Below are 24,012 nucleotides of genomic sequence, written 5' to 3' on the forward strand. Positions count from 1 at the left end.
GTTACATATAATGTGTGAGCATTTGTGAATGGTGTAATTTTTCTTCCCAACCCGCCGAATAATGCTCTTTTAATTTAAAAGTGCTTGATGGAGACTTGGTAATCACACCTTGGTGGAAATCACAGGCAGGCGGCGCAGCCGAGTACTTTCATGGCTTGTTAGTCACACTCCCTGGAGTTTCATTTCAACAATGAAATGACTGTTTTAAGCATGATTACTGGAAACTGCCAGTCTTTCCTTAAAGACTGAACTGAGCCTTTGCTTATTTTGTAAAAACTAGGAAAATATACTTGAAAGAGATTTAGCTTTTCTAATAATTTGTTTTATGAAGCGCTGAAAACTGCATGAGTTTTTGATGCTCATGCACTGGGGGTGTAAATGCTGAGAGAAAACTGCACTGGGTATTTGGTGGATTCTCTGTTGAATCAGGTTTCTGGAAACCTCTGGTGGAATGTTTATACGATAGGCATATTTTTATTGCTGTACGGTCAATACAGCTGTATTTGTTCATGAAATATTAGAGTCAAAAATAGCATCTTTTAAAAATTGAAGTGTAGTTCATTTACAGTGATTCAGGTATATAGCAAAGTGATTCAGTTTTATATTATATATATATATATATACACACACACATATTCTTTTCAGGTTCTTTACCATTATAGGCTATTACAAGATATTGAATATAGTTCCGTGTGCTATACAGCAAGTAGGTCCTTGCTGTTTATCTATTTTATATCCAGTAGTGTGTATCTGTTAATCCCAAATTCCCAATTCATCCCTCCCTGCCTTCCCCTTTGTTAATCATGTTTGTTTTCTATGTGAGTCTATTAATATTTCTGTTTTTGTAAATAAGTTCTTCTGTATCATTTTTTAAGATTTCACATATAAATGATAGTTTATGATATTTGTCTTTGTCTGTCATACTTCACTTAGCATGTTAATCTCTATTTCTATCCATGTTGCTGCAAATGACATTATTTCGTTCTTTTTTATGACTGAGTAATATTCCATTATATGTATATAAAACATCTTTTATCCACTCATCCGTCAGTGAATATAGATTGCTTCCATGTCTTGGCTATTATAAATAGTGCTGCTATGAGCATTGGGGTCCAAGTATCTTTTCAAATTAGAGTTTTTGTCTTTCCAGAATATATGCCCAGGAATGGGATTGCTGGATCATTGGTAGCTCTTTCAAGGAATCTCCGTGTTGTTCACCAAAATAGCTGCACCAGTTTCCATTCCCACCAGTAGTGTCAGAGGGATCCCTTTTCTCCACACCCTCTCCAGCATTTATTATTTGTAGGCTTTATTATGATGGCCATTCTGACCAGTGTGAGATGGTACCTCATTGTATTTTTGAATTGCATTTCTCTAATAACCATCTTTTCTTTTATAGGAAAATGGCATTCCTACAAAAAGAGCACGAAATGATGAATATGAGGTATATCTAAAGGTTTTTATTTGTGTGTATCACTTATATTGTCTTTTAAAGACCCTGATGGTAGTCTGCATTTGTAAAGTGATGCTGAATTATTTTCCGTCGCAGAACTTATGAATGCATCCTGATGTTTTTATTCTAGTCTCTCTTTAAGGCAGCTAGGGACAATATTATCATTTTACTTTATTCCCTTATGGTAAAATATATGTAACATGACATTTACCGTATTATTTATTGTACACTTTTTAAGTGTACAGTTCAGCAACATTAAATTCTGTACCATGTTATACAATCATCACCGCTATCCATCTCCAGAACTTTTTCATTTTTTCAAACTGAAACTCTGGACCCATTAAGCAATAGCTCTCCAGCCCACGTCCACGCAGCCCCTGGTAACCACTGTGCTACTTTCTGTTTATAAATCTGACTATTCTAGGATCCAGGAATATATGCTATATTCCAACTATATGCTAAAATAAATACATTCTAAATCCATCTTTAAATATATGACTGTCAAACTTTTAATTGTTTTTGACTTAGGACCAGAACATTTAACTGATATCTGTCTTCCCATTTCTTTCTCTTGATTCCTTTTTATCTTGCTGATTCCAGGAAACATTTCCTGCCTCTTAGCCTTCTTTTTCCTTCCTAACCTTATTGCCCTCTAGTCTCGTCTGGCTGAAACTTTTGACCCCAGCCTTTGAATCTACTTCCAAGCATAGCTGTGGGGCTGTTTAATTCCCATCAGCTTTTCCTGCCCCCCATCTTGTATTTTACTAAACTGATGTATGTCAGATGGTCCTAAACCATCTGCATTGGAACTGCTTAGGGCACTTGTTAATATTTCAGATTCCTGGTCCATTCCATATCTACTAAATTCATGCGGACTGGGTAGTCTTCACATTTAAGTGTTCTGTGCTCAGTCACTCAGTTGTGTCCGACTGTTTGTGACCCCTGGACTATAGCCCTCTAGGCTCCTCTGTCCATGGGATTTCTGAGGCAAAAATACTGGAGTGGGTTGCCATTTCTTTCTCCAGGGACTCTTTCAGACTTAGAAATCGAACCTTTGTCTCTTGTGTCTCTTGCATTGGCTAGTGGATTCTTTCCCAGTGTGCCCAAAACAAGTGTCCCAGGGCATCCTGTACGCTCGGAAGTTTGAGAGTCATTGCTCTCCATAATGGATAAATAGACATCCAGGGGCTCAAGTCTTTATGGGTTCCTAGAGACTGTGAGTGTTAACCTGAAAACAGTTGTTTCAGTGGCAAAAATGTTTACTGCGTATATATAGTAGTAGTGCTTAGTGAGTCAGTTGTGTCGGAATCTATATGACCCCATGGACTGTAGCCCGCCAGGCTCCTCTGTCCATGGGATTCTCCAGGCAAGAATACTGGAGTGCGTTGCCATGCCCTCCTCCAAGGGATCTTCCCAGATCGGACCCAGGTCTGCCGCATTGCAGGCAGATTCTTTACCATCTGAGCCACCAGGGAAACCAACTTAAACTTTAATTTTTAGAACATAGTTTGTGTTGGTGACTACCTGATTTTTGATTTGAGATTTTTTTTTTTAATTCTTTTCTATTTCCCCCACCCCTCAGGCCGTGGCAACTACTTTCCTACTCTCTTTCTATGAATTTGGCTTTTTAAAACTTTTCAGATTCTACCTGGAAGTGGTGCATGCAGTATGTGTCTTTTTCTGTCTGACTTCTTTCACTGAGCATAATACCTTCCAGGTTCACCCATCCTGTCACCAAGGGCAAGATGTTGTCCTTTCTCATGCTTGGATACTATTCTCTTGTATATATAAAAAATGTATTTGTCCATTTGTTGACAGGCACTGAGGTTGTTTCTGGGTCTTGGCTATTGTGAGTAATGCTATAACGGGCTTAGGAGTATAAGTATCTCCTCGGTATCCTGTTTTCCTTTTTTTTGGATATATATACAAAAGTGGGATTGCTGGGTTATGTGGTAGTTCTATGTTCAGTTTTTTGAGGAAACTCCATACTATGTTCCATTGTGGCTGCGCCAGTTTACATTTCTACCAACAGCGCACAAGGGTTCCTTTTCTCTGCATCCTCGCCAGGACTGTTATTTCTTATCTTTTTTCATGATAATCATTCTAATGGGCATGACCTGGTATCTTATTGTGAGTTCGATTTGCTTTCTTTCTCTTGATGATTAGTAATGTTGGCCATCTGTTTGTCTTCTTTGGAAAAGTATTTAAGACCTGTGCCCCTTTTTTTTTTTTTTTTGATGGATTGGTTTTTCACTATTAAATTACATGATTTCTTTATATATTTTGCTTATTAACCCTTTAACAGATATATGACTTGCAACTGTTTTCTTCCATTCCATAGGTTGCCTTTTCATTTTGTTAATTGTTACCTTTGCTGCGCAGAGCTTTTTACTTGAGTATGTTCCCACTTGTTTATTTTTGCATTTGTTGCCTTAGCTTTAATGTCAAATTCAAGTTTATTTGATATTTTAAGGGTTAGAACAAGGATAGAAGGGTTATTTCCTTTCTTTTTACACCCCAAGAATATAGATAATGCAGTGTTAGAGAATCTGCCTGCCAATGCAGGAGACACAAGCGACAAGGGTTCCACTCCTGGGGTCGAGAAGATCCCCTGGAGAAGGAAATGGCAACCCACTCCAGTACTCTTGCCTGGGAATTCCCATGGACAGAGGAGCCTGGCAGGCTGCAGTCCATGGTGTTGCAGAGAGTCACACAGCACTGAGCATACACACATATAAAATCTACTGACTGCTTTTTCATCCTTTTTTTTTTCCCTGCAATAAAAATAGAAGGGAAAAAAATAGAAAAAAGAACTGAAGGAAGAGGTAAATGTCCCTAACCCAACATTCTGAATTTGAAACATGTCCCCTTGTGTCTTTGTGATTTTCTAATAAATTTCAGCAGGCTACTTTTGGTTTGTAATTAACATTAATCTTAGAATAAACAGACTGACATTGGCTTTAAAAAATTACAGGTCATGTGCATTTTAGCCCGAGAGAAGAAAAGCAGACTGGAAGTACACTCCTAGAGATCAGGAGCAAATGATGAGGAAGAGTGTAGTTTGCAGGCTTAAAATTCAAACCTGATCCATTGTTCTCCTGGCGTAATTCAAGTCTCTGTGAGAGGTTTTGGTGGGTGTCATTCTGTAAAAGGATTGGCACCAGCTTTGTCTTCTCTGTCACCTCTGAGTATTCATCTGCATGCATTTCTTCTCTTATAGCCAGACTTTCAGGGATGAATAAATTATGTGAACATCTGCCGTTTACTTAGGTTTTTCTTTTTAACAGCTACTTCAGACATATTTAAACAGGTGCTGGGGTACCTCATGAAAGAGCATAGAAAATGAAACATAACGGCAGGCCTGTATATAAGGCTGCTAAGATAGATATGAGGCATATTTCTCAGGAGCAGTTGTTGAGAGTGCATTCTCAACTTTGTTCTTTATCTCATTATGAGTGTGCAGTTTTGTCGTGGTAAACTTCAGTCTCATCTAGAAGAACTTAAAAACCATCATTATTTCTTTGGCTTGATTTATATTTAATTGTGTAAATGGCATTCTTTAAGTTAACAGCATTCCTGTTTCACTAAGAAAACCCCAGATATTGTTTAGCAGTGCTTTAAACCAGAGGTTCTCAACTCTGGCTGCATATTAAAATTGCTTAGAGAGCTTTTAGAAATAAGCAATGCCCTGGCTTCACCACAGAACCACTGAATTCAAATATGTAGGAGATGGGGGCTCTAGAAATCTCTTAAAAAAAAAAAAATCAATTCCAGCTCTCCAGGTGATTTTACTGTGTGGCATAGTTGAGAATAACTATATTTAATCACTGCTTCTCAAATGATCTGTGGTAAAAGATAGTTTTTTGGTTTATTTCTAATCTTTTGTGAACTGATATTGATACTTTAAAAAATTACAATCAAAATGAACTATTAGAAAAACTTAATTCAAGTTCCAAATACTTATTAATAGGTCTGACAGTCATAAAAATTACTTGGTCAAATTGTTATAAATGTTTCTAAAGGAGCCGGTAACAAGTTGGTAACAGTCAACTTGCAGCTTAGCCCTGGTCCATGACCACACTTGGATGAAGACTGTTTTAAACCGTTGCTTTGATAAGTTGTTAGTTACTGATATCAGGATGGGAAGCAAGCCAACTTTAAACATAGACCTTTTCTCTCTCTTTTTATAAAATAATTTTGTTTATTTTTGGCTGCGCTACGTCTTCTGTTGCTTGGGCCCTCTCTAGCTGCAGCGAGCAGGGGCTCCTCTCTAGCTGAGGTGCTCAGGCCTCTCATTGTGGTGGCTCCTTTTGTTGTGGGGCACAGGCTTTAGGGTGCATGGGCTTCAGTAGTTGCAGTTCCTGGGCTCCAGAGCACAGGCTCAGTATTTGTGGCACACGGGCTCAGTATTTGTGGGGCATGGGCTTATTTGCTCCTTGGTAGATGAGATCTTCCCAGCCTAGGGATCAAATCCACGTCTCCTGCATTGGCAGGCAAATTCTTTACCACTGAACCACCAGGGAATCCCTAAGGCTTTTTCTTTGTAAGGCCATTACTGTAGAAAATTATTTTTAGTCACCACTGATCTAGTTTCCTTTGTTAAGTACGCTACAAGTTCAGAAATGGTAAAAAGAAGCAGTGGTTCTTTTGTAACTTTAGGGAATCTGAGATCATTAGATAATGTAAGCTAAGCTATGTAACTCTTTGTAAGCTTTATAACTACCTATACTGATGGCCTCAATTTTACATTATGGTAGAAATAACTTGGATTTAAATATTTTTTTATGATTTTCAAAATATTTTACTTCTTAATTGTCTGTGTATTTTCATTTAAAGCACATAATTGGTCTTCACAACTTTGTGTGGGATGAGGACAGAGATTATCACACTTACTTTGCAGACTGGAAAAGTGAGACACTCAGTGCTCACTTTTGTTTTAGTTGGAAAGTAATTGAAACACGTTTCTTGGCTCCATTCTGATTCTGTCCCTACCTTGCAAAGGTATTTCCAGAAATGTAGCAACTTCTAACACCTGTGCAGTAGTGGTCAAGTAACATAATCAGGCTTAAATTCTGTTATATTTTAACCAACTTCTCTAATTTTTTAGTAGGAATTTAAGGCATAGGCAGACATATGATGCAGACTTTTTACATTTTTTGTAGGAAAAAAATAAAACATTCTCATGCAGGAGATAAGTGAAAAAATAAAAGATGACAACATTAAAAAAATGTTTTCTTTGTTGTTTTTTATATTGCAGAATGTGTTTAACATGGTTGTGGAAGTACCTCGGTGGACAAATGCTAAAATGGAGGTATGAAATATCCTATTAGCATCAAATGGAATAATTAATAATGATATAAAATTTTGTTTCAAGTTGTTTGTCATAATATTTTGAATTTGGGATGGTTGACAAGTTTCTTTATAATGGACAATGGAAAATATTCTTGCAAACTTACTTTGAATCTATTTTCAAAAAAGAAAATATTATTCCAAGCTGAATTTACACTTTAAAGAGAATATATTCTTTTTTGCCTCTCTATTTTGTTATACACATATTTATTTAATTTTCCTTGACTCCTGTGTCTTTGAAAATAGCAAATACTTTTAAGGTTTTCTTAAATAGGTTCTGAGATGTATTTTGTTCATAGACACAATTGCAGCATATTTGGGGCTGACAATTTTGGTTCCTAAGGACTTAATTCTCCGAGGAGTTAAAGTGTTTTTCTGGCCAACTCTTGATTTCTGAGTACTTTCTAAGAGCATCTAGTATTCCCCTGGTTAGTTTTTAAAATTAATGATTTTTTCTTGATTTTTCTTGATAGGTGTGAACCTATCAAGAACTTCCTTTTTGCTTTTCAGAATTTTATTGTTTCATCTTCAGTTAAGTAAGGTCCCTATTTCTGAGTGAAATTTAATTTATGGTACTTTGTTTTGTTATCTAAGTTTTCTGCAACTTTGGATGTGAAGGTAGGTATTATTTTACATGTTTAAGTTAAGATAGTTTTATCAGTATATGTTTTGCAGATTCTATATTTGGAGAATTATTTCTCTAAATATAAAATAGTAGGTTTTTTGGTTAATATTTTAATAGGAAAAAGTAATTAAATTCTTCTTTTGCTCATCTTGCTTTTGGTACAATGTTTTATTGTTCTTGGCTACTCTCTACCTCATTTGGGTGTAGGATCAAGAACCTATGAGATCTTACCTAATTTAAGCAGTGTTTATTCATTCAAACATGGCTTCAGTTATTTTTTGTTTACTTTTGTAGGATAGTTTTTTTTTTTTTGGCATGGCAATTTGAATATGTTTGATTGAAAGGTAACTTTGAAATGAAATCACTTAGTGAAAAATCTTTATTATAAGATTGATGGTAGAAAACCCAAGTAGTAACAAAAAGCAAATTGATTAATCCTTAGCTTCTTGCCATTTCAATAATATTTATTATTTGTGTTAAAAATAATGAGTTCATAAGTAATAGAGTGCCAAAATATATTATCTGACGTTTCCTTTCCAGTTTAATACAAAACAGTAAATTAGAAATAAGAACCAGCTTAACTTATTTTTAAAGTTATCTTTGATCAATAAGTTGGAATACGAATATTTAGTCTGATAATGGCAGATTTAAAAATCCTGTTTGAATATAGGATTAACCATTTTATGTCCCACACCCCTTTTCTCCCACAACCTGCTTAGATTGCCACGAAGGAACCACTGAATCCCATTAAACAAGATGTAAAGGATGGCAAGCTTCGCTATGTGGCAAATATCTTTCCTCACAAGGGTTATATATGGAATTATGGTGCCCTCCCTCAGGTAACATTTTTGTTATAATGGTAAAACTTCTCTGTCTTCTGAAAAAATTGCCTTGTAAATCCTGTGAACTACTTGAATTTAAATTGAGGACATGTCAGTGAGAGATTTGTAAATTTAAAATTTTTTTAATGTGGAATTTTATTGTATCAATAAATTTTTTTTCAAACTGTATATATGTCTGTACTCAGATTCTCAGAGTTAGGTATTTAGAATACTCACATTTGGCATTTTGAACACATTTCTTTTTCTGAGCTTGGCTATTAAGAGTCAGTGGAAAATGTTTTATCTCCTTTATCTGCAGTCATTTTTTTGTATATGACAAGTTATACTTGTATATACATTCATACATGACAGCATGAATTTTATTTTTTAAACTTTAACAGATGAACCTATTAAATTGTTACCTCTTTCAGAACTCATTGTGAATTGAATAAGGCAACTTAATTATATACTGTTAAGAATTTATGACTTTTCAGTAGGAAGCAATGAAAACAATGGCTAAGTGATGGTAAAGCAGCATTCCGATTAGAGAGTAACACTTGCTATTTGCTTTTCTTCCTTTTTTCTCCTTTTTTGTTTTTTTTCTTATGTTTCCTCATTCCTAGGAAGTGGTAACTCCTTCCAGATAATTTAGTGAGTAACACTCAGAATATGCAGAATCAGAAGTCTAGGTTTGGAGACATAAAGAAGCATCTGCCTTTATGTTTACAAAAACCTTTAGAGCATCTGTCTATCTGGATATTTTTATATTTTAATTTTGTTTATTAATTTTAATATTTTGTGTGAAATTCCAAGATTCTATTTGGGAAATATCTGAGAAAAGGGGTTCTTGTTTTATCTAACTCAAAAAAAAAAAAAAAAAACCCAGCTGCCCATGTAGAATAAACAGTTGCAGGAAAAGAAAAAAGAAAATTGTTTTCTAAAGAGTCAGACTGCCTTTGATGGCAGTTAGACCACCCACATGGATACATTCTTGGTTAAAACAGGCGCTTCTAAAATGGTGTGCTAAGAATGAGGATGTTTGTTGAAACTAAGACCACAGGATTTCTGACTTCCCAGGTGCCTAAGTAGACATTCTGTTTGACCTGGCAGTGAAAGGGTGAGAACCTTTTTGTTAAGCTTAGGGGATACTGTCTGCAGAAGATGGAGAGATGAGGAGAGGGCCTAACAAGCCACTGAATTAAAGGAAGACAAAAATAGACCTTTGAAAAGTAGAGTAGTTGTTATTTAATTGATCAGTCGTGTCCAACTCTTTGCGACCCCACAGACTGTAGCCCTCCAGGCTCCTCTGTCCTTGGGATTCCCCAGGAAAGAATACTGGAGTGGATTGCCATTTCCTTCTTCAGGGGAAAAGTAGAGTAAGCAGAGGATAAACTAAAGTTCATCTATTTGTTTATTTCATTAAACATTTATTAAGGATTTATGTGCTAGACTGTATTTAGGTGTTGGGTAGACACAGAAAAATGAGATATAAATATAAGATTAGTGCAGCATAAGTGATAAGAATGTTGATTTTAGAGCCAGCTTGCCACCTACTAGTAATGTGACTTGGGCAAGTTCTTTTGTTTTTCTGGACCTCATTTTCTTCATCTGTAACAGAGAGATGATAAGATACTGCATGTGGTCCTGTTGAGGTTAAATGAGTTATTGTATGTTCATGTTAGAATAATGCCTAGTGGACAGTGATCACATTGTTGTTACCACTGGTACTTTTACTATTATCTGGTTGTTTTTGTTTTTTTTTTTAAAGCATTTATAGTCTCCTGGAGGTGGGATGATCAACAACTAAATTAGTGGCTACAGTGGAGCATAATAGATTCTAATTAACTCATCTTTTGTAGTTTATCTATTTAAAGTTATGACGTATTTTTGTATTCCTCTGGATGTGTTTGAATGTTCAAGGTGCTCTTCCATGCTATTATATTAGTCTGTGAGGTGCAATAGTTCTCCAGCTAGAACAGAAATTAGACTCTTAATCTTGGTTCTTAATGTCCCCTGCATTCACCACTGCCTACTGAAATTTCATACTCCACCTAGTATCCAAAAATACCATTTTTGTCCATATGAGAACCTTTTAATGCCTTCCTATTGCTGAAAGGATAAAATGAAACATTCCTAACATAGCTCCTCAACCCTTTTATGGTCTGGTCCTACTTAGCCAGCCTTACTCTGCAGCCTGTTTCCTCCTCACTTCCCTCCCACCACAGCAGCATCTTCAGTGTCTCAAGTTTCCCTTGTCATTTTCACACCAGCTCTTCCTTCACAGAGCTGTTCATTTCTTCAGGACCCATTTTTTGAGTAACTGATGTTTGCCAGACAATGTTCTAAGTACTGGAGGTAGAGCAGCGATATCAGTGACAAAAATTCGTATGGAACTTTTATTCTAAGAGACAGACAAAAAAAAAAGTAAGAACGTATAGTATGTCAGATGGTGGTAAGTGTGTTGGAGAATAATCAAATAGGAAATGGGTCTAGGGTGTGTGGGAAATTGTTGCAGTTGGGAGGAAGACCTCAGCGTGGAGCTATTTTCTAACAGGAGACCAGGAGAAAGTGAGATGGTGGCATCTTAGAAAGTGAGTGCCATCCCAGGCCATTTAGAGGAACTCATCAAGAAACATGAGGTATAAAAGTCTAGAGGTGGAAGGAGGGCTCGTGTGTCTCAGAAAGGAGGCCACTGTGGATAGGATGGAAGTGAGGAAGAGGAAATAGACCTGTATTCTCTCTGCCATTTTTAACCAGAGATCTTTACTCTCTTTTTAAACCTAAACTGATGGTGGTGGTGGTGGTGGTGGTGTGTGTGTGAGAGAGTCCTCAGCAGAAAAATAGATTGCACAGAAGTTAACACCAAGCAAAAATAACTACATTGATTCATGTTTATATAAAGTTGAAATTAAGCCAGTTGTTTATGGACAAGGTAATGTACCCAACTGTCTGAGCAGTGAAGAACTCACCTGCCAATGCAGGAGATGCGGGTTTGATCCCTGGGTGGCAAAGAGCCCCTGGAGAAGGAAATGGAAACCCACTGTAGTATTCTTTCTGAAATTTCATGGAAATTTCATGGACAGAGGAGCCTGGTAGGCTGTCACAAAAGAGTCATACACAACTTAGTGACTAAATAACAACAAATGTACCCAATAGTTTTTTTGCATCCTTGTCAACGTTAAGACAGAGTGAGCCTATTAAATTGAAAGCCAGCCCCTGGCGCATTTATGTTTTTGATCTCATGTCCAGCTTCTCCTTCTGCTCCTCCTCCTGCTCCCTAACCCCAACACTGACCTCCTCATGATTCCTCTGAGGCTCTAGGCGTACTCCTGCCTCAAGCTTTCACACTCACTGTGTCCCCGGCTCTGGATATATTTTCCCAATGTACACAACGCCCTCCTTCCTTCAGTGTTTGCTCATCAGTTGCCTCCTTCATGATGTCTGCCTCTAACATCCTTTACTGTTTTAACCCAGTGTACTCCCATCGTTCTTCCATACTTTTTTTTTCCCCTTTTCCATTACACCTGTCAACTTCTGACACGCTATATAATTTGTGGTGGTTTAGTCGCTAAGTCATGTCCGACTCTTGAGACCTCACGGACTGTATGTAACCTGCCAGGCTCCTCTGTCCATGGGATTCTCCAGGCAAGAATACTGGAGTGGGTTGCCATTTCCTTCTCCAATATATAATTTAGTTGTTAAGTTTATTGTAAATGTGTTCTAGTTAGAATGTAGTCTCATGAGGGCAGGGATTCTGTTTGTTTTGTTTGCTGTTGTCTTTCAACTGCCCTGGTTAGCGTCTGGCACCGAGTTAGGTGATCAGTAAATATTTGGGGGATAAGTGAATCCATGAATGCATGGTGTGTATTGCATATGGTTCGTAGGCATGTGTGGGTTTTGCTGTTCTCTTGTGATACATCTTGTAACAGTGGGGAATTTGTTCAGAGCAGTTATCAAGCCAACCATGCTTGGAAGAACACTGAAGCAGCAGAATACTGTTTAAGCAGAAGCCTCTCCATGTAGTCGTCAGTGCGCTCTCGTTGTTGCAGACCTTCATCTGCCTAGACTGTGTAACCCTGCTGATAACTTCTCCTGCACTGGCGATGATGACTTCCTCAAAGTTTGAGTTTGGACTGGGCAAAAATCATCTTTGTTTGTCTTCCCCTAATTGTTCATATTTCCCACATATTATTCAAGTGTTGTAACTTTCTGTGTAAATATTTAGAAGACTCATCTAAATAATGTCAAAGGACTAGAATCACTAAATTCAAAATTTCTTCAGTCTTACTGGTATATCATTGTGTTATTATTTGAACTTCATTATAATTTGGTTCATTGACCCCAAGTTGCATTTAGTACTACTTCTTAGCTTTATAACCTGAAACCAGTGACTAAATGTAACCAGGCCTATTTGTTCATCTGTGTCACCCTGCCATCTACCCCACAACGCTATTGTGGAATTCGAATGAGATGACCAAAAACAAGGTTAAGCCCTCAATGAGTGTTTGGTGGTATTATCTCAGTGATGACACTGTTGCCACTGATATTAGCTGCTACTAGTGAAATAGCTTTTGCTCCAGATTGAAGCTGGTGAAGTACCAGTAGAGGTTGAGCAGATCTTACTTGACTTGGAGATAGGAGTTCTGCTTGATCAGGAAGTAGTACTCAAGAAGTCTGTATACTCAGTTCTGTACCATTCAGTGATATTTTGGCAAGACTTAAGGACCAGAGCATGGTGATTACTGATGTATTGGTTAATATTTATAAGATTGTAAAGTAATGATCTCAGGTACCTGCATGAGGATGAGTAGACTTGTTTTAGGTTAGATCAGTAATCTGTGTATATTGAGGTTTTTTTCATAGCTTTATAGCTATGCTTTGTATTAGTTTAACATTTGTATTCCTGAGAGATTTTTAAACTTTTTTAAAGCTTTTCATGAATCTGTGCTAAAATTTTTCTGTGTACATAATATGTATACATACATACTACTACTGGGTATATATCTATAAGTCACATTGCTAAGTTCTGAGTTTATTTTACTAGATATTCCCAAATGGTTTACAAAAGAAGTTGTAACAATATGCACTCCTCCCAGTAGTAGCGTTTCAGGCTTCTTACATAATTATGAGTATTTAATGTTATCAGATTTTTTAAGTTTTTGAAATAGTGACTCATTTTGGTTCTAATTTGTATTTCTCTGATCAGATTGGTTATCTTTTCATATATTTATAAGTCATTCATGTTTCCTCTAAGAATTACCTTTTCCTGACTTTGACCCATTTTGTATTGTTTTGCTTTCTCATACTTAGTTGTAGAAGTTATTTCTAAAGTCTGGATGCTCGCCCTTGTCAGTTTTGTGAAACAAATATTAAGAATAGGGATTTCATCTTCTGGATATTTCTTTGCTAGCTTGACTGCTTTTCAAGTTGTTTCTCTGCCTAGTTTTAAGCCTAGACACTTAAAACTCCACTAGAGAGTGTGATTAAAGTTTTAAATTTGTCAAGATTTCTTCTGGTGATTGCTTGAAATTATACTGTATTTTCAAGTTAAGTTAGAAATCGTTTAGTATGACTCTCTTTTTGTAGTAAAAAACCAAGCCCTGAAGATACAGAGCACTGAATGCGGAACTAGAAATAGAAAGAACCAGTATGGTATTTTTTCTGGTGAGGGAGATCATGAAGAACTGGCCCTAAAATTGACAGCGTTGTTATAGGTTAAGAATTTTGCCTGTATGTATTTATTTCCTCAATAGAAAGAACTAAATTGATAGGTAAAAAATGTAATTGGAGTTTCTGAAGAGAATGAAGACAGTTTTTGTGTCAATACGAAGAAGGACTTTTGTAGAAAAATTAACTCTGAACACAGTGGGTTAAGTTATTTCATTAATTTGTGAGCTTCCTGGTTACTGGTAGTATTTATGCAGATTATGAAGGACCACTAACAATCATAGAATTCAGAGATAGGATGTATCTAGCAACTGTCTTATTGAAGACTTTCTTTTTATAGGTGAGGATACTGAGGTCTGAATGTTTTGGCCTAGGTAGTTTGTGGCTAAAATAGGACTAGAATCTAGGTATTGTCCTTCAGGCTAGAGTGACTTCTAGCTTATCACATTTGCTCCCTTCTGAGAATGAGAAGATACCCATTGCTCCTTACCTTGGACGAGGGGTGAGAAGATACCCCTCGTCCAAGGTAAGGAGCAATGGCTGTGCTTTGCTGGAGCAGCCTTGAAGAGATACCCCATGCCCAAGGTAAGAGAAACCTAAGTAAGACGGTAGGTGTTGCAAGAGAGCATCAGAGGGCAAACACAAATGAAACCATACTCACAGAACACTAGTCAATCTAATCACACTAGGACCACAGCCTTGTCTAACTCAATGAAACTAAGCCATGCCCCTGGGGCAACCCAAGATGGATGGGTCATGGTGGAGAGCTCTGACAGAATGTGGTCCACTGGAGAAGGGAATGGCAAACCACTTCAGTATTCTTGCCTTGAGAACCCCATGAACAGTATGAAAAGGCAAAATGATAGGATACTGAAAGAGGAACTCCCCAGGTCATTAGGTGCCCAATATGCTACTGGAGATCAGTGGAGAAATAACTCCAGAAAGAATGAAGGGATGGAACCAAAGCAAAAACAATACCCAGTTGTGGATGTGACTGGTGATAGAAGCAAAGTCCGATGCTGTAAAGAGCAATATTGCATAGGAACCTGGAATGTCAGGTCCATGAATCAAGGCAAATTGGAAGTGGTCAAACAAGAGATGGCAAGAGTGAATGTTGACATTCTAGGAATCACCGAACTGAAATGGACTGGAATGGGTGAATTTAACTCAGATGACCATTATATCTACTACTGTGGGCAGGAATCCCTCAGAAGAAATGGAGTGGCCATCATGGTCAACAAAAGAGTCTGAAATGCAGTACAATCTCAAAAACGACAGAATGATCTCTGTTCGTTTCCAAGGCAAACCATTCAATATCACAGTAATCCAAGTCTATGCCCCAACCAGTAACCCTGAAGAAGCTGAAGTTGAACGGTTCTATGAAGACCTACAAGACCTTTTAGAACTAACACCCAGAAAAGATGTCCTTTTCATTATAGGGGACTGGAATGCAAAAGTAGGAAGTCAAGAAACACCTGGAGTAACAAGCAAATTTGGCCTTGGAATACGGAATGAAGCAGGGCAAAGACTAATAGAGTTTTGCCAAGAAAATGCACTGGTCATAACAAACACCCTCTTCCAACAACACAAGAGAAGACTATACATGGACATCACCAGATGGTCAACACCGAAATCAGATTGATTATATTCTTTGCAGCCAAAGATGGAGAAGCTCTATACGGTCAGCAAAAACAAGACCAGGAGCTGACTGTGGCTCAGACCATGAACTCCTTATTGCCAAATTCAGACTGAAATTGAAGAAAGTAGGGAAAACCACTAGACCATTCAGGTATGACCTAAATCAAATCCTTATGATCATACAGTGGAAGTGAGAAATAGATTTAAGGGCCTAGATCTGATAGATAGAGTGCCTGATGAACTATGGAATGAGGTTCATGACATTGTACAGGAGACAGGGATCAAGACCATTCCCATAGAAAAGAAATGCAAAAAATCAAAATGGCTGTCTGGGGAGGCCTTACAAATAGCTGTGAAAAGAAGAGAAGTGAAAAGCAAAGGAGAAAAGGAAAGATATAAACATCTGAATGCAGAGTTCCAAAGAATAGCAAGAAGAGATAAGAAAGCCTTCTTCAGTGATCAATGCAAAGAAATAGAGGAAAACAACAGAATGGGAAAGACTAGGGATCTCTTCAAGAAAATCATAGATACCAAAGGGACATTTCATGCAAAGATGAGCTCGATAAAGGACAGAAATGGTATGGACCTAACAGAAGCAGAAGATATTAAGAAGAGATGGCAAGAATACACAGAAGAACTGTACAAAAAAGATCTTCACTATCCAGATAATCACGATGGTGTGATCACTGACCTAGAGCCAGACATCCTGGAATGTGAAGTCAAGTGGGCCTTAGAAAGCATCACTACGAACAAAGCTAGTGGAGGTGATGGAATTCCAGTTGAGCTATTTCAAATCCTGCAAGATGATGCTATGAAAGTGCTGCACTCAGTATGCCAGCAAATTTGGAAAACTCAGCAGTGGCCACAGGACTGGAAAAGGTCAGTTTTCATTCCAATCCCAAAGAAAGGCAATGCCAAAGAATGCTCAAACTACCGCACAATTGCACTCATCTCAGACGCTAGTAAAGTAATGCTCAAAATTCTCCAAGCCAGTCTTCAGCAATACATGAACGGTGAACTTCCTGATGTTCAAGCTGGTTTTAGAAAAGGCAGAGGAACCAGAGATCAAATTGCCAACATCCGCTGGATCATGGAAAAAGCAAGAGAGTTCCAGAAAAACATCTATTTCTGCTTTATTGACTATGCCAAAGCCTTTGACTGTGTGGATCACAATAAACTGTGGAAAATTCTGAAAGAGATGGGAATACCAGACCACCTGACCTGCCTCTTGAGAAATTTGTATGCAGGTCAGGAAGCAACAGTTAGAACTGGACATGGAACAACAGACTGGTTCCAAATAGGAAAAGGAGTTCGTCAAGGCTGCATATTGTCACCCTGTTTATTTAACTTTTATGCAGAGTACATCATGAGAAATGCTGGACTGGAAGAAGCACAAGCTGGAATCAAGATTGCCGGGAGAAATATCAATAACCTCAGATATGCAGATGACACTACCCTTATGGTAGAAAGTGAAGAGGAAGTCAAAAGCCTCTTGATGAAAGTGAAAGAGGAGAGTGAAAAAGTTGGCTTAAAGCTCAACATTCAGAAAACGAAGATCATGGCGTCTGGTCCCATCACTTCATGGGAAATAGATGGGGAAACAGTGTCAGACTTTATTTTTCTGGGCTCCAAAATCACTACAGATGCTGACTGCACCCATGAAATTAAAAGACGCTTACTCCTTGGAAGGAAAGTTATGACCAACCTAGATAGCATATTCAAAAGCAGAGACGTTACTTTGCCAACAAAGGTTCATCTAGTCAAGGCTATGGTTTTTCCTGTGGTCGTGTATGGATGTGAGAGTTGGACTGTGAAGAAGGCTGAGCACTGAAGAATTGATGCTTTTGAACTGTGGTGTTGGAGAAGACTCTTGAGAGTCCCTAGGACTGCAAGGAGATCCAACCAGTCCATTCTGAAGGAGATCAGCTCTGGGATTTCTTTGGAAGGAATGATGCTAAAGCTGAAACTCCAGTACTTTGGCCGCCTCATGCGAAGAGTTGATTCATTGGAAAAGACTCTGATGCTGGGAGGGATTGGGGGCAGGAGGAGAAGAGTACGACAGAGGATGAGATGGCTGGATGGTGTCACAGACTCGATGGACGTGAGTCTGAGTGAACTCCGGGAGTTGGTGATGGACAGGGAGGCCTGGTGTGCTGCAATTCATGGGGTTGCAAAGAGTCCCACACAACTGAGGGACTGAACTGAACTGAACTGATAGGGTTTAGCTCTAAGTAGCATTCCTTTTTAATTATCTCTGTAAAATTAGAGGAGCCAGGCTTAGATAATCTGAAATTCTAGATAAGATTCTTGAGATGATGTTTTCTGCCTATCTTATAAATCTGAGAGGATTCATTTCAGGGAACTTCTACAGTTCTGTTCAGAATCAGCTAATTATGAGGGTTTTGAGGAAGGATGGTGCATAAGGGATCCTTAAACTTGATAATAAATTTCTGTTATGCTGTTCATTGGAGAAGGCAATGGCACCCCACTCCAGTACTCTTGCATGGAAAATCCCATGGACAGAGGAGCCTGGTGGGCTGCAGTCCATGGGATTGCTAGGAGTCGGACACAACTGAACAACTTCACTTTCACTTTTCACTTTCATGCATTGGAGAAGGAAATGGCAACCCACTCCAGTGTTCTTGCCAGGAGAATCCCAGGGATGGGGGAGCCTGGTGGGCTGCCATCTCTGGGGTCGCACAGAGTCGGACATGACTGAAGCGACTTAGCAGCAGCAGCAGTAGCATGCTGTTCATTTATAAAAATGCCCATGTATATAGTTTGTAGGCAACAAGGTGTAATCTCTTCAGAAAACTAAAGAGTTGACATCTTTTCATGCTTTTGTCAAATTCTTGAGATTTGATGAAAAGGTGGAGGATCTTTTAAATGGAATGAAATGAGACAAAAATGAATTTTTCTTTTCTTTGGTAGATACTCTCTTGTTCTTTAGTTTATGAAGGGAAAACTGGGTTTGTTCTATTAGAAGTCATTTAAAGTATAGGAAGTTTATTTTCAAATCTGTAAAGCAAGACCCAATGCTCTTACCATGTCAAAGAAAGCAAAAATGGAGGCAGCAATTCAGACATTTTGTAGAAACAAGGGCACAGACAGCAGGAACATCGGAAGTGAAGCTCCAAATAAAAGTGAGCATGAATTTAGACAATGACTAAACTTTTTTTTTTTTTTAAACTTATATTTGGCAAAACTAATACAATATTGTAAAGACAATGACTAAACTTGCAAGAAGAGTGTGTTTGGAAATACCACCCACTTTCAGATGTGATTATACAGACAAGTGAGAGACAGATGGGAGGAAATAGTATAAATCTGTTTTAATTATTATGATGCTTAAGAATGTATTGCCATGTTGGCATTGAGCCTATTTAATTTCTGAGAATTTTTTCCTTGGGTTATGACTATCTGTAAAACTTCATGATGATGTGGAGAGATTATAGAGAGTATTAACCTATATTCCACCCCTACTTCTGTTTTTTAGACTTGGGAAGATCCCCATCGAAAAGATAAGAGCACAGACTGCTGTGGAGATAATGATCCTATTGATGTTTGTGAAATAGGCTCAAAGGTTTGTTTCATAGAGTGTTGTTCTAACATATGTTCTACTTTAGTCATGCCATAAAATTTCAGTTCTTTTCAGAAGGCACCAGTTCTTCAGCTCTTCAAAGTTCTTGCCTGTTTATCCCTCTCATAAGTGAAGTCACTCGCTCATGTCCGACTCTTTGTGACCCCATGGACTGTAGCCTACCAGGCTCCTCAGTCCATGGAATTTTCTAAGCAAGAGTACTGGAGTGGATTGCCATTTCCTTCCCCAGGGTATCTTCCTGACCCAGGGATTGAACCCGGGTCTCCCGCATTGTAGGCAGACACTTTACTGTCTGAGCCACCAGTCCTTTTTTGTATCTTTACTTCCTTCTCTTAAACTGTGTGTTGGTAAACCCTAGCCCATGGCTAGTCAAATCCAGCTTGCCCCCAGTTTTTATAAAGAACACAGCTCCGGCCTTTCATGTACATGTTGTCTGCGCTGCTTTCGAAGCACCACTGCAGTTGAGGAGGTTGGAAGAGATGCTGCAGTCTCAAGTATTTGCTGTCTGTCCTCTTACAGAATGAGTTTGCTAAGTCCTGCTTCGTCGTCCTTGCCCGTTATCCAGGCAGAATGTACAATGCTGATGAGAACTAGCTGGTGCTTTTCTTGTGTGCCTGCTTCCAGGTTACTGGGGACAAGCAAAACTTCCACTCTCATAGGTTACTACTGCCTGCAGAATTCTGTGTGTCTTCGCTCACATTCTTTCTCCTGTTTTCTGCTGCCTTTATCGCCAGTATTTATTGTTCTCTGTTAAACTCCTTGTACTTGGTTCTCACTCTCAGCAGAGCATGTTGTCTTTAATTTTGTAGAGCTCCTAGAAACCCGCAGATAAGCATCCCTTTACTCTCCCCTTAGGCTCTCAAACAGATGTGCCTGTAAACACTCCTCCTTCCCTTCCTTCTGTTACTGAGACCAGGACTTCCCCTGGGTTCTCAATCCTGTCCCTTCCTGCCATTTGAATGACACTGTTTTCTTGACTCTTCTCTGTTCTGTATTTACAACTGCCCTTTCTTTATTAAGGGCTTCCCTGATAGCTCAGCTGGTAAAGAATCCGCCTGTAATGTGGGAGACTTGAGTTCAATCCCTGGGTTGGGAAGAGCCCCTGCAGAAGGGAAAGGCTACCCACTCCAGTATTCTGGCCTGGAGAATTCCAGGGACTGTATAGTCCATGGGGTCGCAAAGAGTCGGACACAACTGAGTGACTTTCACTTTCACTTTTCTTCATTGACTTCCTTCCATATTCCTTTTCATAAGAAGACCTGTAAAAAGAGCAAACACTCATCTCTGTCTCCTCCTTCCCACTTAATCTTCAGTCAGTTTAAAATTGTTTTCATCCCCCCATTATTTCAATGAAACCGCTCTTACAAAGATCATCGGTAGCTTTCTTTTAACCAAATCCAACCTGCCCATTTCATATGTTTTGTATGACTTGAATTTACCTTGGAATTTTATGCCTTTAACCTCATCTTCCTTCTTCTATCAGTCTCTTTGCTTGACATCAGTTGTATCAGAGTGACTTGGATATCCTCTAATTCCTCCTTGGTTTCTTTTGTAGGCTGCTTTTCTTCTGCCTGCTCCTTAAGCATTGCTTAGCTTGAGAATTGTGCCATTGTTCAGCTCTTTTTCTCATGTGAGGACTTCCTTGGTGATCCAGTCCCAACCGTTTGTGGTTTTGCTCTCAAATTACTATCTCCAACTCAGACCCACATTCTCAGCTATCTGCATTTACACTTGACTGTCTCCCAGGCATCTCACACTTGTGTCCCAAACTGAATTCCTCATTTCCTCCTCTCCACGTTACTCCTCTCAGTGAAGGACACCTGTCTTCCTTCCCTACTTGCCTCCAGATTCTTGAGACAGAAACTGAGAAATCTTACAGATCATCCTTTGCTTCTCTTCATCTCATTAGTCTTGAGGTACTGACTCTGTGACCTAAATGGCCTTTAAATCTCTTTCTTTTGCATTATCACTGGAGCTAGCTTTGTCTAGTCCTCAATTATATTGCACTTGAATTATTCCTGCCACGGCCCAGTTTCCTTGCTGAGTCTTATTTTCCCCACCATCATTCATAGCAGACTGTTCTCCTGCTGTGTCCTTGTTTAGGCCTTGTCCCCTGCTTTCTGACTTTCTCTCCCGCCGCTCCTTGTTTGCACGCTGCCCTGTAGCTGTACTACCCTTTCAATTCCCGTTAAGGTGTCTGCCCTCACTCAATACAGGCCTTCATACAAACTGTTCCCTCTGCAGAATGGAACACTCTTCTTCCTTCACTTTGTCTTACTTCCCCCTTCGTTTCGCTGCACATCCCCCTGCTCATCCTTTGGATCTCAGCTCTAGTATCACTTCTCGGAAGTCTCCCGTTACCCGCCATAGACTAACATACTAGCTCTTTGGTCTGTGGTTCCGTGGTACTAACTGTCTGTGTTGTTTGCCTCATTGTCTCCTCTCAGATGGCTGTGAGCTCTCGGAAGAGAAGAGCCACCATTGCAGTGTTTAATTCAGTGTCTGGCACAGAGCATGTGCCTAATGAAAGACATGCCAAGTGCGGTCACTGCTTGAGCTGTATTCTTCTAGCTAAGATCAAATCAGTTATCTTTGGAAATTCATATTAGCACTTTCAGGCGTCCAGACTGTTGTTTTAGTAAGTAGTTTCCTCTGCTTCTTTGTTGCTTGTTTATGTGCTGTGATGCTTTGTTATTCTCTTCTTTCCTCTTTCTCCTCTTCTTCCTTATTCTCCTTTCTTACTCCTGTTTCCTCCTCTTCATCCGCTTAGATTTTCTGTGCCCTCTTTCGCTTTTTCTTCTTCTGTTTTTCCACTTCTTTTTTCCTTCCTTATACTCTTCTGTCTGCCCTCTCCCTCTGTCTTCTCTTCCTTCCCCCTGTCCCTTTCTGCTTTCCTGCAGGAGAGATCTGCATCCAATCTTGATTTCTAGTTTTATACCCAGATAAGGATGGACAGGGACTAGAGTTCGTTGGTGTGTGTGTGATTCAATAGTTCCTCTGTCTCTCCAGCAGAAAAATGGCCAGATTGTTTGCTTTAGTTCAGATTAAGCTATAGTTGAGAAATTTTTTTGGACATTTTCTCTCCAGAGGGATAGTAAAGGATATATAAAATGCATAGATTAGAAGGAAGAATATAACTATTTTAACGAGTACCTCCTCTCTTCTATCTTATAATAGATGCTCTGTTATATTACTTTGGTCATTTCCCTGTGTCTTCTTTTGTAATAAGAAGAGTTGCTAAATTAAGTAACATTACCTTGATAGAAAGGTTATATAGTAGAAAACTCTTCTTCTTTTGTTGAAAATTTATTTTATTGAGATGTAGTTGATTTACAGTATTGTGTTAATTTCCTCTTGGAGCAAAGTGATTCAGTTTTATATATATGTGTGTATACACACACACACACACACACACATTCTTTTTCATATTTTTTCCTCTATGGTTTGTCACAGGATATTGAATATAGTTCCCTGTGCTATATAGTGGCACCTTGTTGTTTATTCATTTATAGGATATATAATAATTTGCATCTGTTGATCCCAGAATTCCTCTGCAGGAGACTCGGCTTTGATCCCTGGGTAGGGAAGATCCCCTGGAGGAGGGCGTGACAGCCTCCTCTAGTATTCTCGCCTGGAGAATCCTATGGACAGAGAAGACTGGTGGGCTATAGTCAATGGGATTGCAAAGAGCTTGACATAACTGAAGTGACTTAGCACGCATGCACACATAGGAGAAATTGTATGGTATTTGTCTTTCTCTTTCTGACTTAACTTTATTTAGTATGATCATCTCTATGTCCATCCATGTTATTGCAGATGGCATTATTTCATTCTTTTTATGGCTAAGTAATATTCCATTGTATATATGTGCCATATCTTCTTTATCCATTCATCCATCAGTGGGCATTTAGGTTTTCTATGTCTGGCTGTTGTGAATAATGCTGCTATGAATATAGGGGTGCATGTATTTTTTTTTAATTATAGTTCTGTCTGGATATATGCCCAGGATTGGGATTGCTGAATTATATGGCAATTCTATTTTCAGTTTTTTGCTAAACCTCCATAGTGGCTGCACCGATTTACATTCCTACCAACAGTGTAGGGGGTTTCCTAGAAAACTGTTACTCTGAAGGTATAATCCTTGGGGCCACTTGGCTTGTATAAGATGCAAGTTGTTAATTTAAATTCCTATGCAGATATTTAGTGAGTGAAAAGATTAAATGAAAATATCTTATTTTCACTGATGTAAAAATTTGACAGTGAACCTATAATTAATGAGATTGGTAACTGAAAATCATGCAAATCTATATACCTGGTAAATTGATTTATTATCTCTAATTTGTTATTGACTAAACAAAGGGATCTAAAAAGACTTGATGTACAGGCTTTTAAATAAACTTGTCAAAGTCATTAAATATCTAAAATAAAATTAAAGGTCTTAAATGTAAGTTATTTTTTTAAAGTGTACATAATTAATCTTGAAAGCATGCCTTTGTGTTTTACATAGAATGCTTGGTACATAATAGGTGTTTAGTTCCTTACCACTGAAAAATATGCTGACTGTTGTTGTTCAGTCACTAAGTTGTGTCTGCCTCTTTGCAAGCCCATTAGATGGCCGCATTCCAGGCTTCCCTGTCCTTCAGTATCTCCTGGAGTTTGCTCAAGTTCATGTCTATTGAGTTGGTGATGCTATCTAACCTTGTCATCCTCTGTGGCCCCCTTCTCCTTTTGCCTTCCATCTTTTCCAACATCAGGGTCTTTCCAATGAGTCAGCTCTTTGTATCCAGTGGCCAAAGTATTGGAGCTTCAGCTTCAGCATCAGTCCTTGCAATGAATATTCAGGGTTGATTTCCTTTAG

The 24,012-nt window shown here is 38.5% G+C and overlaps 1 protein-coding gene across 4 annotated transcripts in view; it reads left to right on the forward strand.

Annotated features, from left to right (window-relative positions):
• The window catches only part of PPA2 (inorganic pyrophosphatase 2), a 96,874-nt gene that overhangs the window by 18,941 nt on the left and 53,921 nt on the right, over positions 1 to 24,012 (forward strand). Inside the window, exons 3-6 of one of the 4 annotated variants that reach the window (XM_005207659.4) lie at positions 1,400 to 1,444; positions 6,711 to 6,764; positions 8,147 to 8,266; positions 19,050 to 19,136. In XM_005207659.4, coding sequence (XP_005207716.1) covers positions 1,400 to 1,444; positions 6,711 to 6,764; positions 8,147 to 8,266; positions 19,050 to 19,136 — 306 coding nt within the window. 4 annotated transcript variants of the gene reach the window in all.

This window comes from Bos taurus, chromosome 6, assembly GCF_002263795.3.
Source record: "Bos taurus isolate L1 Dominette 01449 registration number 42190680 breed Hereford chromosome 6, ARS-UCD2.0, whole genome shotgun sequence".
In the NCBI taxonomy this organism is placed as follows: Eukaryota; Metazoa; Chordata; class Mammalia; order Artiodactyla; family Bovidae; genus Bos; species Bos taurus.